At 40.6% G+C, this 16,114-nt stretch overlaps 1 protein-coding gene across 14 annotated transcripts in view; it reads right to left on the bottom strand.

Annotated features, from left to right (window-relative positions):
* Nucleotides 1-4,121: 4,121 nt before the first annotated feature.
* LOC119722717 (titin-like) overlaps nucleotides 4,122-16,114 on the bottom strand; it is a 34,797-nt gene continuing 22,804 nt past the window's right edge. For 12 of the 14 annotated variants that reach the window (XM_038192974.1, XM_038192976.1, XM_038192978.1 and 9 more), the window contains 9 exons: nucleotides 15,752-15,994; nucleotides 14,312-14,368; nucleotides 11,582-11,623; nucleotides 9,083-9,370; nucleotides 7,946-8,016; nucleotides 7,141-7,251; nucleotides 6,822-6,916; nucleotides 5,722-5,791; nucleotides 4,640-4,870 (listed from right to left, as the gene is read on the bottom strand). In XM_038192974.1, coding sequence (XP_038048902.1) covers nucleotides 4,640-4,870; nucleotides 5,722-5,791; nucleotides 6,822-6,916; nucleotides 7,141-7,251; nucleotides 7,946-8,016; nucleotides 9,083-9,370; nucleotides 11,582-11,623; nucleotides 14,312-14,368; nucleotides 15,752-15,994 — 1,208 coding nt within the window. Of the gene's footprint in view, nucleotides 4,871-5,721; nucleotides 5,792-6,821; nucleotides 6,917-7,140; nucleotides 7,252-7,945; nucleotides 8,017-9,082; nucleotides 9,371-11,581; nucleotides 11,624-14,311; nucleotides 14,369-15,751; nucleotides 15,995-16,114 lie in introns of all 14 variants that reach the window. The other 2 variants (XM_038192973.1, XM_038192977.1) reach the window with 2 other exon arrangements.

Raw genomic sequence — 16,114 nt, 5'->3', positions numbered from 1 at the left:
TCAATAAAAATTAATTTACTTTATTTCGAATTGTATTGTTTGCGCTGAACAAACTGCATTGTTTTGGTTATGTCATTTGTAGTGTTTATAACGATTTCTTGAAATTTTCTACAGACTTGTGTTAATATAAATATCACAGCCAATCGCAGACCAAGTTTCAATTCAATATGTATTTCTTGAGTCGGCGTCCAGCAAACGAGCGCGTTGTCTTTAATAGGGCCTAATATTCCGTAAAAGTTGCCTTTGATCGGGATTGCACTACATTATTCTATACTATATTATTATTATTTTTTATTGTCAGACGATTTCTTTTGATATTCAACAGACCTGTGATGTATATCGCGACCAATCAACAGTCCAAGTGCCAATCCGGAACAAACCAGTTTTCAGTGTTGAAAAAAAAAAATCTTAACGGTGTTGATCACTATTTTTGTAGCGCGCCCTCTTTTGAACGAACATGTTTAGATGGCTTTAGGCCAGTATTTTCATCACTACATTTTTGGGGGGATATATTAATTTTAATGTCTGACGACTTCCCTCGATATTCCACAGACCTGTGTTTTATATTGTGGCATTATTACTAGACGAGATTTAAATCAATCTCACTGATTCCATAGAGGTCCCTCGCATGCTCTACAAGAACCCCTATGCAATCTACGTAGGTTTGTCTCTAGTTTTTGTTGTTGCAAAAAAAGTTTATCATGAGTTGACATGGCTGAAATAATACAACCATCCTTTTCAAGATGTAGTTGACTTAACCCTAAAGGGGCCGGGTTATTTTGACCATCTCTCAGCCGGGGGGGGGGGGGGGGGGCGGATTCCGCCCCCCCCTAAGATCTCGGCCATCGAGTGTCGAAAAATTTTGAAACTCAACACATGCATAGAGCAACTCTTCCTGAACATACCCAAGAAATTTCATGACTATAGGTCAAAGGGTTTTGGAATTATGGCTAATTAATTATTCATATGTACAAATGGCAATTCTGCTCCGTGTACACGACGTATATGCGAAAATTCAATTTTCACGGCGCGTAGCGCCGGAAAATTTTTCGCTACGCAGCAACCCGTGGTCCGATTTCTATGTTTTTGGTATCAAAAGATGCGCAAAGCTCGAGGCTAAAAAGTCATAACAGCTCGGGTCGCGAAAATTTTTTTTTTAGAAGCTATCACGGAAAATGTTGAGGGGGGGGGCGGATTCCGCCCCCCCGGCCCTTTTAGGGTTAATAATGTCGATCAGCCCTTGTTGGAATAGCACTGGTTGCTCTTCGCCGTATACTTCGCGTGAAAATCTGGTATTATATTTTCCCATAGATACAGAAACTCACTGATGCCTGAATTTTGCATTTATCATTTTATTGCCTCAACGATTATTTTTTTCTAGAGGGGTTGCAACGGGGTTGGCTTGAGTCGAGCCCCAAAATTGGGTCGGTTGGATATAAAAACCAAAGAAATGAAACGGTATGCCCTACGAACGGTTATGGATTCTACTTCTACTTCATGAAGGTTAAAACGGGGGAAAAACTCCTCAAATAAATTCATTCTTTGCAACTTTTTAATAATATTATTAATATATTCATGTGTAGTGGAGGTCAAATGTTAATAATTGCAAACAGCAAAATGTTTACGTGAAATGTATTAACTTGGATGTGGCTAGTAGTCTTAAAAATATGCTCGCATCTGCAAACCCATTGCCTAATGTCTGTTAAACAGTAAACCATTCAATCTGAATAACAGCGCCCTCTAGGGGCACTGTAAACACATTAATACATTACAAAATATTTCATATAAATGCTAACTTTAAAGGGCATAATGCTGTGCATATACAAGTGATATTAATACATCATACAAATCTTTACAGTTACCACGGTTACATTAAATTCTGTCAAGTGTATGATTTGCATAATTACAATGCACATTTTATTTGTACACTATTTACATTCCGTTAAAAAATATCTGTTTATATGTAATAATATTACCACTTTTGCTTTATTTTTGTAAGATAATAAGTACAAAACTGTGAATTAAGATTGAAACATATAACTTTGACGTCAGTGGGGACACAACTTGCTGATGAAACACTGCAGGGGACCTTGATTTATTTGCATATCAGATGTAGTTTCCCAAACTGTGTCTTGTTTGAATGAGAACAGAAAGTATTAGTCAGATCAAAAAGTTGTCACTTTGAAGGTTTACACAAAACAGTGCCCTACCAAACATTGCCTCAGATATTTAAGCTGAGTCTAGTCAAGTCGAGTTAAATATTTAGCTCGAGTCAATTCAAGTCACGAATATTGGAACGCTAAAGACAAGAGAGCAGGTCATTCGATCACTCACAGTTATAAGAAGTGAAACTTCGGTCTTACATGGTTTGGCTTTGTGTCTAGAATTGTTTCGCTGATCTCTGATATCAAAACCAAATTGCATTATACAAAACTGTTTCTGATTATTTAAAGTGGGCATGTATCTATTTAATTTTTAAAAGGAGGGCTTACTTTAGCTGGCGTTCAAATCCAAGAGCTTTATAAGAAATTCCCCAAAGCCAATGATGAAACAACTAATTGGAAAATGTTTTTAAAATCAGGTTCCTGGATAGTACTTTGTGCATTCTAGAACAATGTTGAGGTAATCAGCGACACCTTGTATGTTTGTACATGACAAGCGGCTGCTGTATCATATTCGCAAAGTGCCGTGAACATTCTGCACCGTAAGTCACTGCAAATATTTTTCCGCAAAGTTTGCTTTTGTTTTGGGGACTCGAGTCTTATTAGCTTTTGTTCGAGTCCAGTCTTCTGATGAGGGAGTGGAGTCATTTACTCACAGTGACTCGAGTCAAGTTGAGTCATTTACCCTTGGGGACTCAAGTTGAGTCGGGTCACCAAAAATTGTGACTCGAGTCGGACTCTGAAGTACGAACTGAATGCGCACACACCCGAAGTGTATAAACATTACATTCACTATGTGGACTTCCTAACATATGAGGTCCACATAAACCAGGTAGCAGCGACGTTGTGTGGACTTGCCCACGTCCACACAATGTTTCCTCCTCTCTGGAAAACAGATTTAGAGGCATTTTGGGGTTAAGTTTATCGATGCAAAATGAAGAGAAACACTAAAGGGAATCATAGAAAAAAAAATGTGTTGAAAGAGTTTTCACAGTGTGAGTAAAATGAATTTTTTTCACCGGTTTTTCATAACTACGCAAAAACAAAAGAATGTCCACACTAGGCATGTAACGTTAACGTGTATCTTCGGACATACTGAAATTTGTATCCTTGTTGAGACATTTCTTTGTTCTTGTGTACTAAAGTTTTCGAGTTTGAAAGTGCAGTTTCAACATGCTCTTATTTTAACCAGAATTAATTTCCTTGGCTGAAATTCAGACTTAATATCCCTTTTTTTTAAAACTCCACCATTTGTGACAGATCAACATACCTTGGAAATTCCTAGTTTTTGAGTAAAATCTATATATCTATTTCGTGAAAACCTTGTGGAGACGTGTACAATCTTTTGTTCCCTATTGTGTGCACGTCTCCAGAGGGCACGGTGTATCAGATCGCATGAGCAAAAAGTGTATGGTGGACATGTGTTTGAGGCCCTTCCAGCAGTTTCTCCCAACTTTTCCTCGGTTACGGTTGAGGGTACTTTTGCATGGAGTCCACAGCTAATTCAGCGCTGTACCCATCACTTAACTCGAGCCATTACAACTCTGAAGTACAACTGAATGCGCACAAACCAGAAGTGTCTTTACGTGACCATCAGGTGTATGGCGGACATGCGTTCAAGGCCCTTCCAGTGCAACCTCGTCCCCAGTGCTTACTTTATTTCCAACCTCGTTTCCAATAGTAAGCCCTGGATAGGAAACTTTCTTCCTGTATCCTGATTCGATATCACAATTTGCTAATAATGGATTTATATTGTGTAGTTGGTGTTGTTAGTTCCAACGTGCATTACGTGTTTTCACGATCATTGTAATAGTAATGTCCATGCCTTCTCAATAATACTCCTATTCTTTCCAGTTTGCTCATATAAATATGAAAGGTGATACTGCATGGTGGCGGGCCAGATTGTAACATTCTAACTTCCAAAAAAAATTGCGTTGTTATAACTCACGGTGCGACGAATTGATGCTGTTTTACAGACACAGTATGCAAAAACAAATGCTAATGTAACGCAAATGCAGGGACCAGACTATTCCTCATTTGCATACGTGTTCAAAAATCTTGCACATGCAAATGATCCAATACCAGGGTGAGAGCTAGAGCAGGTAGTGGTGGGCGTGTACTGCTCGACACCCTGGGGACGAGGTTGCTTCCAGTGGTCTCCCCAAACTTTCCCTTTGTTACGGTTGAAGGAGTATCCGCTCCGTTCACAAGCACCCCCTCACCGGCAAAGGAAGTACAGTTGGGGGTGACCGACCGACGCCATCTTGCATGACTGCAATTCATTTTCTGCGAAGCGCGGCTACTGCCTGTACATAGTACAAATCCCCTGGTGTACGTGCACAAGGAATGGTACGCGTCAACCAGCGAAATGTCCCGCCCATGGGACGTTGTCGCTAGGTAAAAGGGCGCCCTCTTTCGGTGGCGCACGGAGCTCATACTTGTGCACCGTCTCCACGGGTACTTCAGCCCTCCACACATCACTTGTCCCTGACGTCGCACAGTGGGTTACACACAACAGACTTGTGCGTCATGATAAACAGGGGCAGATAGGTCAGGAAGTCAATCAGGTCTAGTGTCCCGTCTTCCCCAAATTTGTCTCGGACTTCATCAAGGTGCAGGTCGCTGACGCCACCCGCCCGCAGCTCGATCAGCAGGCGCGAGACGGACAGACGATTGGTGGACTCGTCCATGCACCACTCAAACAGCTCCTACAAAAACCAAAAATGCCCGCAACAAACTGTGTGTGAGTACTTCCACAAAGCTATTGAATTTCTCACGCCCAGTGAAAATGGTATCAGGCAAATCTTTGGTTGCATCATTAACTGACAAATAGGGTAGTTCTGAGGCGTCACAAAAATGGTGGATAATGCATTTACGTTTGTGTACAGATCCATTAGTTGCTTGTGTTACATCTGCATATGAAGATATTATTTCCAAAACGCAATATATCCATTTGAAAAAGAGAAAATGTTGTACTGTTAGGAAACTTTAAAGGGAAAGTACATCATTGGCTTTTGCTGTAATTTTCAGAAATGAACTATTTGAGGGGTTAGTATAATAGATCAAATTTTGTTACACTGACATGTTTGAAATTTTTGCTTCGAAAATGCTGGAAAAACCAAGAAAAACAAAAAACGTTCAAGTAGTCTGGTGCCCTGACTCCACTAAAGATAAAATGGACCAATTTCCAGATGCCGGAAAATTGTAAGGTAAGGGAACAAGTCTAGCTGGCCTGCACCCGTTCATGAATATATAACCAATAGCAAACAAAGTTTGAACTGAATAAAAAAATGGTAAATTTTGAGAAGTAGTTGCACAATAGTTGGGTTTTTCCAATGGTGGTCGGCCGACCACCGCTGGAAACAGATACAAAAATGCCATTTTCTTGAAAATGACTTCACACCAGGTGCCATAATTTTACAGGATGCTGTAGACTGTCATTTATCAACATCCTAGTAAGGTATTTCGTAAAAACTAAGTAGTTTTATTTTTCGATGTCTGCAAATGTTGTATATTCCCTTTAAGAATTAAAAACAACAATTAGTGCTTTGTCAATTACCTTGCCACGATACATCTTCCAATCCAACGTCTGAAGGTCAATTTTCTGGATGAGATTGCGAACCCATGCACTGCAAGACAAAGCAAGATAAAACTGATGCTAAATCCTCCAGATCTTACTCCAATGATAGCAATTGATTGCTAGCCCAGTTGCATCTGCACTACATTGTATAACATTGCATTTATTCCCTGATGACATCATGACACTGTCAAGTAATCGGGCAGTTTTGGGCGGTACAAGGAGTAACAGGCAGGGCAGTTGTGGGCAGGACAAAATGAGGACATAAAAAGTACAATGTTCATGCAAAAAGTATTCGGGCAGTTTTGGGCGGTACAAGGAGTAACAGGCAGGGCAGTTGTGGGCAGGACAAAATGAGGACATAAAAAGTACAATGTTCATGCAAAAAGTATTCGGGCAGTTTTGGGCGGTACAAGGAGTAACAGGCAGGGCAGTTGTGGGCAGGACAAAATGAGGACATAAAAAGTACAATGTTCATGCAAAAAGTAGGCCTATTCGGGCAGTTTTGGGCAGTACAAGGAGTAACAGGCAGGGCAGTTGTGGGCAGGACAAAATGAGGACATAAAAAGTACAATGTTCATGCAAAAAGTATTCGGGCAGTTTTGGGCGGTATACAAGGAGTAACAGGCAGGGCAGTTGTGGGCAGGACAAAATGAGGACATAAAAGTACAATGTTCATGCAAAAAGTATTCGGGCAGTTTTGGGCGGTACAAGGAGTAACAGGCAGGGCAGTTGTGGGCTGGACAAAATGGGGACATAAAAGGTACAATGTTCATGCAAAAATAAGTATAATTTGTTTGAAAAGAAAGACAAAACAGTTTCAAAGAACAACTGTAAATAAAAACCATTCCCTTTTTTTATATTAGATTTTCTCAGTTTTGTTTAAACAAGAGACATATAAAAATTGGGGGACACTGGGCATAGCTTCCAAACGAACAAAATGTACAATTTTCAAACTCAATAACCCTTCATTTCAGAAAATGATGTTTCGTTGACAGTTTTGTAATTGTACTTCGTCATCGATCCCCACCTCCCAAATAACCCGAAACCCCCCCCCCCCAAAAAAAATCGTGCCAACTTACTCAATAGAGGCAAGCTTTTGAGATAGGCCTGCCATGACGGAGAATATACGGAAATCAGACCCCTCCAAAATATTGTAATCAGCAATCTCCAGAATCTGAGGAATGAACCAAAATAAAAGTTTTAAAATGAACAGATATGATGAATATTAAAACAAACACTGTCATTTTACCTCTTCGGTATTAACACACTGGCAACCTCTAGATCCAATAGACATTGAGTATCACATCTTTGTACTTTTTTTCGAAATCGAAAACTGGAAAATCTGGTCTCTTTAATTTGCAACTTTCATGCTCCATCAGTGAATTTGAGCTTCCTTACCCTGCAGATATACTCTTCCTCTTTCTCTGTCAGGTTCTGGGTACCGGTGATTCCCTTCAGGGCAATCAGAGTATCGAAGCAGGACAGCCACCCCTTGTGGTTCTCGTCAACCTTAAGGAAGAACGTAATGCCGTTAGAACATGCCAAGCCACTGTGTTAAATCGCCAACATGTAATAAAGCACACCAACTTATGCCTTTCTTTTTTCTCCTTGTCAAATTGCAGTCTTAAATTGGGCAGTCTCAAATCCAAAGGGGGAAGCTTTTGTGTTCAGATGAGCAGCTCTTTTTACACACTTGCCATAAATCCTCATTGTCGCATGAAACTCGACGAAATCTACTCCATTTACCATCTGTCAGCCGGGGGGGGGGATTCCGCCGCCCCCTAAAATCTCAGCCATTGAGTGACGAAAAATTATGCAACTCAGTACATGCATAGAACAACTATTCATGAACATACCCAAGAAATTTTATGACTATAGGTCAAAGGGTTTTGGAATTATAGCTAATTAATTATTCATATGCATGTAAGTGCTCTATGTATATGGGGAAATTCAGTTTTTTTCGCTGCGCGGCAACCTGGTCCGAATTTTATAGAATAGATATCAATAGATGCGCAAGGCTCGAGGCTAAAGAGTCAGAACAGCTTGGGTCGCGAACTTTTTTTCAAAGCTACAGCGGAAAAAGTTGAGGCTCCCCCCCCCCCCCCCACCGGGCCCCTTTAGGTTTAAACCGGAAATTATCTTTATAATGATGGGAAATTGACACAAATTGTGAATTTTGTTTTAATACAAACTCTACACTTACCGTGTCAAAGGCCATATGATACATCCTCAACTTCTCTGGTTTTAAAATGCAGAACTGGGCAAGCCAGCCGTCTGTAAGAAAGATTCTGGTCAATTAAATCATGAGTATTGACACAGGAAATATACAAAACTGATTTTTTATACACCACACTACACTAGGGAGCTCTGTTCATCACACAGTTACGCACCGTAACCTTATACATCAAAAGAGGGAGTTTTCAAGCTGTTGTACCTTTTTTTCTGTTTTTCAGTGCTTTTAACTTTTGCTTGTTGGGAAGTTCGAAAAACACCTCAACATCTGCTTTTGTTTTTCACCACAAAAAAATGTGTGGGGGGGGGGACCAGGAATGATCCAATAGCCCCTCCCCCTCCCCCCCCCAAAATTTATGCCCCTGGTGCTGACCACGTATAAATTGCTGTGTCCCCATCACACCAGAGAACAAACGATGTACCATTTCACCGGAGGACAAACACATCCTTTTATTTCTAAAATATAATACTGTCCAATAAACTAGACAACAAACCCCACAAACATACAGGCAAGGACTGTTTCGATTAAAAGATCTGTGTGGGGTGGTGGTGGGGGGGGGGGGAGCTTACACTCCCCTCCATATACTGAATGTATAATGGCAAAATTCAAATATTTCTCCCTGAATATAATTTCCCTGAATAATATCAAAACTCGGTACCGCAAATCGTTATCACTTAACCCTAAAAGGGCTGGGTTATTTTGACCATCTCTCAGTAATTCTGCTCTGGGTACACATGAGCATATATGGGAAAACGCGGCATATAATTTTACGCTGCGTGGCAACCCGGGGTCCGAGTTTTATGTTTTTGGTATCAAAAGATGCGCAAGGCTCGAGGCTAAAAAGTCATAACAGCTAGGGTCACAAATTTTTTTTTTCAAGGCCATTGCGGAAAAAGTTGAGGGGGGGGGGGAAGGTGGATTCCGCCCCCCCCCCCCTCCCGGCTCTTTTAGGGTTAATCAGGCATTTGGTCTTTTTATGTGATTAATGCAATGCCTGATCTATTCATATCCGCCCACTTCCATCCCACCCCGGAATATCTTGGACTTTAAAAAAACCCAGAATCCACAACTGATATTACATATTGCTAATCCCCCAAAAATACTTGCATTCTTTCATGTTGTCGGCCTCTTCCATTCTAGCTGTGGGTATGGGTTGCTTGGCCCTCAGCTTGTCGTACATCAGCATGGCCTTGCGGTGGCGCTCTTCGGCCAGGCGTTGCCGCTCCAGCTCCTGGGCGAAGGACATGTCCCTCTCGGCAGGGGAGCTGGGTAGAGGGGGAGGGGGCGGTGTGCCGGGGGTGGGACTGGTGGCTGGGGACGCCTCGGAGGGCTCGTCAGCCAAATCATCAGGCTCTGGTGAGTTTGAGTTGACACTTTCGTTGACTTCAGATGCCACTGGAACAAGGAGAATTTGATCAAAACATGACCATCTTGTGTCAAATTATTGTGAGAACTGTTGCTATGCACATTTTGCTCCTAAAGGACTTGTTCATATTTTGAATACAGAAGCAATGTTGACATCTTGAAACATCCCCAGCAAAATTCACCGAAATTCACTGAAATTTCTTTAAAGGGACCAAGAAGTAAATTTTACTTAGCAACATATTTTGTGCAACTTTCTACTACTCATTTGACATCCCTTTTTGGTTAATTTTATTAAAAAGTGCACTCCTTGAAACATTTTAAATTGTTCATGCTTTTCCAGACAACTGGGGGCGCTGTTGCTATGATGTCATTTCAGGAAGACAATGTTCAGCTAGGAAAATATTTGTTGATTGAAAACATTTGTGAGAAAAGATTGCTCATTGGCTTACTGCCATGTACTGACACAACAAATCACTATAAGAGAAAAGAAAATTTATGACAGCGAAACATCCAAAATTCTGTCTTGTTTTTACTGTCATATTCATGTTAAACAAGGAAGGGGGGGAGGGTGGTTAAGTACCGTGCACCGGTCTTTTTGCAGCCTTTTTGCTGTCATTTGAAAAATTTCTTATCTTTTTTTACTGTCATATTTTTATGAATTAAGTTATGTAATTTATATAATGTAAAGTTTAAATTTTAAGCTATTGTTATTTTCAAGGTTTTCATTGTCTTATATGCTGATTGCTTTTTTTCCCTGTTTTATTTTATTGTTTTTACACCAGGAAAAGAATTCTGTGTCTGTTTTAACTTACATGACTGAATAAAATATGAATGAATGAACTTTTGGTGCTGAAATAGCTGTAACATTGAGGTTTCTGCCTGAAATGACATCATACTTTTACTCATGAATATGGAAATTTTCATTAGCATAAAACACAAAAAGGCATCAAAATACCCTTGAAAATGGCAAACCGAAAATTGAAAGTAGGGTTAAATGGGACACAAAGGTGTATTTTTATGGATTGCATTAAGAAAATTACATTGCATGGCTCTTTAACTTTTGAAAGTTTGTCATTTTGAAAATGTCCTGGATGTAGCAAATTCGCACGGTTGTTTATACCTGCATACCCAAGTAAGGATCTGGCCTTAGATTTCATTTAAGACGTAACTGGTGCATGTGATGTTAAAATTAGACTGAACCAAAAGAAACAAACGACAAGGATATTGTATTCCTTTAACTTCTTTGTTCACTAGCCAGCCGGGCTACTGAAACAGACTCTTAACTAGCCCGCGGGCATTTCCACTAGCCGCATGTTTTTTCTTTTATAGAGTGTCTTTAATATAAACAAAATGTGCATACATGTAAAACGTGTATAGAGCCTGAAAGTTGACCCCTGGTGGTGCGCTTCAGGGCCCCTCGAAAAGGAAATTAATGTAAGGTCAGAGTTTTTGAAATTAGTTTTGGTACATTGATTTCTTAAGACAATCACCCTCGGAATGTTATGGAAACTGAAAAATCGATGTGAAAGAGAAATATCGTGCCTAAAATTGAACTCTCACTTCCGAAAACCTCTGTCGTGGAACTGATCACTCGTTCAAGCATGAACATTTATGAACTATTTTGTGGCGGTCATTGGGTAAAAACTTAAACTTAAATAGGAGACTGAAATGTCTTTGGAACAGACAAGTTTTTGATCGAACTTGAAGGATTTGTTTTCATTTACAAACAAATCTAAAATGACTGTTGATAAGAACTGTATTAAAACGTGGTCCAAACGAGCCTGAATAAATTTAGAATCCATCAGATGTTGGTAGGTAAATCTAAGCGTCGTTATCATTTTCATTCTCACGCAAGTACGCGATGTAAAAACAGGCCTGATCGAACAAGGAGACCTAAGTATGAAAATAGGTCGTAAGTAACATTTGTTTTTACCCTTTTCCAACTGATTTCTCATCTATTCTGAGGCAATTTTGTCAGTGTTTTTAATAAACAGATCTAATAATTTAACCCTTTAAAACAGTTGATAAAATTATACACAAATTGATACAGGTTTGCTTTCTGAATTTCATGATTTATTTCTTTATGACCTTTCATCCTTGCTGTATCCCCCAAAATATTTTGACTCGCCAGCCGGGCTACTTAAGGAATAGTTTGACTAGCCCGCCGCTGTTTTGACTAGCATTTGGCTAGCGGGCTACCGCTAATTTTGAACCCTGGTTTATAACAAGATTGCCATTTACCTTCTGGTTCAGGATCTGCTACAGGCGGTAGAGGAGGCAGCTCTGGAAAACACAAGAAAAAGGAGGATTAAAAAGAGGTTGGTTGCCAAAAACAAAAAAGGCTTGTGAAGTGGTCACACATTTGGTTTACTATCTCAACAAATGTAAGTTGCTGAACACACAATGCTGATTTTTTAAAATCATGTTCAACATGTTTAATACTATGAGCATTTTTGTCCTAAAATTTCTTCTACATAGTCGATATTTCTTTAAGGCTTTTGAGCAATGCTTAAAATTCAGTTCAGATGTACTGGAAAATCACACCACGCTGAAATGACATTAATAGCACCGCAAAGCAAAGCAAAATCTTGCCTTTTTCCCCAATTGTAGAAAAATCATGCTCACCAGATTTTTTTTCTCAAAAGGTTGAAAATCTCAAATAAATGGATAACCACTTGGGTTATAACGCTTTTAATTGTAATTCAGACATTCTGATGTTTTTTGTGACGGCAAATGTGATAACTTTTTGAAAGAGTATTATACTGTGTCCTAATGAAGCAGTTCGGTATTCGAAGATTTTGCTTTCGGGATAAACAAGGCTATAGGGGACGTGGTAACTGAATCTGCATTCTGTGCAATATTTCGTGCGATCGAAAAGAGATGGAAACTTTCGTTCAAAATATCTGATACACACGACGTTATTAATGGGGATTGCTTATGCAAACTTTCCAATGATGCAAAGGTACGGGTTATTTTAACGAAAAATGATTTTGCTTTATTATTCATTTTTTTGAATTGCTGAATGTTAATTAGCAGCTCCTGGATGGATATGTATGGCAAAGTTTGACATTCACTTAGTTAAATTTAGGCTTAAAATTTGTTAGTAGTGCTGTATGGATTAGCAACATGATATGCTTTAATCATGTTTGGCCTTGGATCAACTTGCTAGGAACCCAAGCAACGGCAGTTCTTTCTTTGAAACTTTCTGAAAATGAAGTAAGCTTGGCTAGTTTACTTGACTGCATGATGGCCGATGAGGCCACTCGATTTCACGTTTGAGACATGTTCTGTAATACATTTACCAGCCATACATGTTCAGTGTAGATGCGCCGTCACCAATATGTCATTGGAAACAAGCCAAATCAAAGTGTCAAAGACTTGTTGGATAAGAATCCAGAGAACCTATCCTGAGTTACTCAACACAAGTCAAAGACTATCCAAACGAATTATGTAGAAGGATAGAGCTATATTGAGAGTAGGTATAAAGTGATGCCTGCTAGGCGCATCCATGTTTGTGCACAAACCTATGGAAAACTCAAAATTTTGGATGGCTATTTGCATATCTGCATTTGTATTCTATACAGGTGTGATATCATAGCCGATACGCCCAAAACCGAAACGCATGATCAGCAAATGAGCGTTTCATGTTACTCTGGGCAAACAGTGCAAACAATGCAAACGTGTGGGCGTATCCACTGCAGAAGATTTTGGCAGTGACTTTTTTTTTAACAGTCATGGCGCGCCTAAGTTGTTTGCGTATGTTGTTCTTGCGCATTGCATTTAGAGTACACTTTCAATATTCACTTCATCTAATTTCATTATGTCCTACAAACATGCACAGTTTTGCCATACAGCCTCAATCCTGCAAAATCACATTGGCATTTTGTAAAGGCGATTTGGGACGGTTAGGGTTAATGCATAATAAGCAATTCATAAATCTGGACACTGTACACTGCTTTTCTTATGTAGAATTATCCATCTGAAGACAAATTGTGATGTTGCAGCCTACCAATGCGAAATGGAGATCAGGAAAAGGTTGTTGTTAAAAAACTGATTTTCTTGATGAAAAACAATATTAATGCTGTTGTCATGCAGTTGCAGCACTGCATATTTTATAAGCAATATCAGCAGTCGCTAGTGTCAAGCTTCCCTGCTACGTGCGCAGTGTTGTAGTCGAGTCACCAACGTCGAGTCCCAGTTTGAGTCACGAGTCACAAGCCTCGAGTCCGAGTCTGAGTCTCGAGTCTCGAGTCACAAGCCTCGAGTCTGAGTCACGAGTCACAAACCTCGAGTCCGAGTCATGAGTCACTTGTTCTTAGTATAGTTGTTCACCAAACCAATCATTTTATTTTAAAATTATTTTTAAATCATCCATTCTGTCTTTTAAGTAAATTCCAGTGTTCGTAGTTTACTTTGTGTGTGTACATGTTGTTTAGACCCAAAATGTGTTTTTGGCATGGCACCGGGCCCTGGTGCTCGTCATGCAGGCACTAGGCGTGCATTCCAGCCTGCTTCAATGAATAACAATGATACGCGGCACCGTGTTTTGTTGATGGAGTAAAAAAGAATGCTTGCTTTGTCGCACAAATACGTAACGCTATGTTTTTGCTTTTGATGAAAATACGTGACCCGAGTCATGAGTCACCAAGCTCGAGTCTGAGTCATCATGGTCGAGTCCGACTCCGAGTCTGAGTCATTTTCCAATGTGACTCGAGTCGAGTCCGAGTCACGAAAAATGTGACTCGAGTCCAACTCGAGTCGAGTCGTGGACTTGAGTCCTACAACACTGCACGTGCGAAGATAGCCAGCTTCGGTACAAAGATGGACGATGGTCGACCTGCGTTGGTTAGTCAAAACAAAAGCTGCCAGAGTATACATGATCTGGCTTAATATGAACGTGCTGTATCAAAAGCTGCAAGCAAAAACACTCCTGGTGCCACACTGCACACCATGCAATCCCACTCTACTCACCGATGACCTTCTGGGGTTTTGGGGGCTCTGGGGTCGGGATTTTCACCGGTTCCGGTTCTGATCAGTGTGCCAAGGGGAAGGTGATCAGGTGAACAACAAATGCAAATCAAAATGGGGACATTATCACTTAATTCTTGACTGCTGTGATGTGGGCAGGGGCGCTTCTCAAAAGTGGGGGGGACATACCTTTATCAGAAGTGATGCGAGCGCGAAGCCCTTATGGGGTGGGGTTCGGGCCCGCTTAAGGGCCCCAAAAAAAATTGGATTCTCGATGCTCTGTGGTGTGATCTGAGGCAATTTCTTACCACTTTAACCAAAAATTATCTTAGCAAAAGATAATAATTTAAACATAATTTTCTCAGCTAAAGGCATAAGATAATTATTTGAACATTGTTTTCGAGGTTGGAGTCATTGAATCAGCTACCAGAATTCTGAGCTACAGGCGTGGGGTTCGGGGCCCACTTAAGAGCCCCGAAAAATTTTGGATTCTAAATGCTCTGTGGTGCTATCTGAGGCAATTTCTGACCACTTTAACCAATATTTTCTAAGCAAAAGATACATTGTAGTACATAATAGGGCCCTGTAAATGAGACACAAGTTCAAAAATCTGGGGGGGGGGGGGCATTTGATATTGTGTCCCCCACCCTTCAAAAAGTGGGGGGGGGAGACCTGTCCCCCCCCCCCCCCCCCCAGGAATGACGCCCATGGATGTGGGATATGACGTTTTTAACATCTGAGGGGTGCATAGCGTCCCGAAGTGAAGCTGAGGGTGCAATGCGCCCCTAAAAACGGCATATACCACATCGCAGCAGTCAACAGTTGTTTTGTTATATCGGGCCAGTAAGTCAAAACAATCAGAAGTTGTAACTTAATTTCTGCAAGAAATCAATTAAATCAGTGCGGTGTAACCCTTGATAACTACAGGCTTTCCTGCCGCACATTGCGCATTGCATGCAGTTCTCAGTAGAAAAGTTGCGAGCGCGCATGCAAGTTCTAAACGCGCACACGCAACGCGCATTGTATATGAGGTTAACCACTGTACAATGTACATGGATTTTTACAGACTGGACACGTGGCCGTTCTCAAGCAATGAGATTACAGTATCCAAGCACATGATATATCAAAATTAATTGTAATTAATTTAGGGGGAGGGAGGGGGTCCAAATATTTGATAAATATATGAATAACAGGGAACTCCAGGTTTTCCATTCTGGGTTATTTGGTTAACAAATCCAAAGTTTGTCCTTAGTTTTATTACATTCCTTTTATCTCGCCATTTAAACCCCAAATTTTTTTGCTTGAACACAACTTGTCATAAAGTGTCTGAATTGTCAATCCTGTGGCTTTAAATTTGCCATAATGAACACAACAAACTTGGTTGCCTCTTGAAGATGTGGCCTCCTCCTATGTATCAAAAACATCTTTCATTTGCAACCGTACCTGGAGGGGGTGGGGGTGTTGGGCTCGTGGGCGGAGCTATCATGGGTTGTGGCTTGGGTGTTGGCGTGGGTTGTTTCACTGGTGCTTTCACCGCCTTGACGACTTTGACCTTTTCCTTCTTCGGGGGTCGCTTGGGCTTGGAGGGTTTCTTCTTGGGTTTCTCGATTGGGGGTGGGGTGGGTGTTTTAGGTGGTGGGGTGGGCTCTTTGGGCGGCGGTGGTGGGGTTGGAGGGGGAGTGGGCTCTGTTTTAAGAAAGAAAAAGAGAAAAAATGATTCTTGGTGAAAAAAACTCAAAATATAAATATTCAACTTTAGAGGACACTACAGGACAACTTTAAAGGTAGGGTAGATCATTCGTCATT

This window comes from Patiria miniata, unplaced genomic scaffold (assembly GCF_015706575.1).
Source record: "Patiria miniata isolate m_02_andy unplaced genomic scaffold, ASM1570657v1 HiC_scaffold_16, whole genome shotgun sequence".
Classification (NCBI taxonomy): Eukaryota; Metazoa; Echinodermata; class Asteroidea; order Valvatida; family Asterinidae; genus Patiria; species Patiria miniata.
This window is presented reverse-complemented; position numbering and strand designations above follow the sequence as displayed.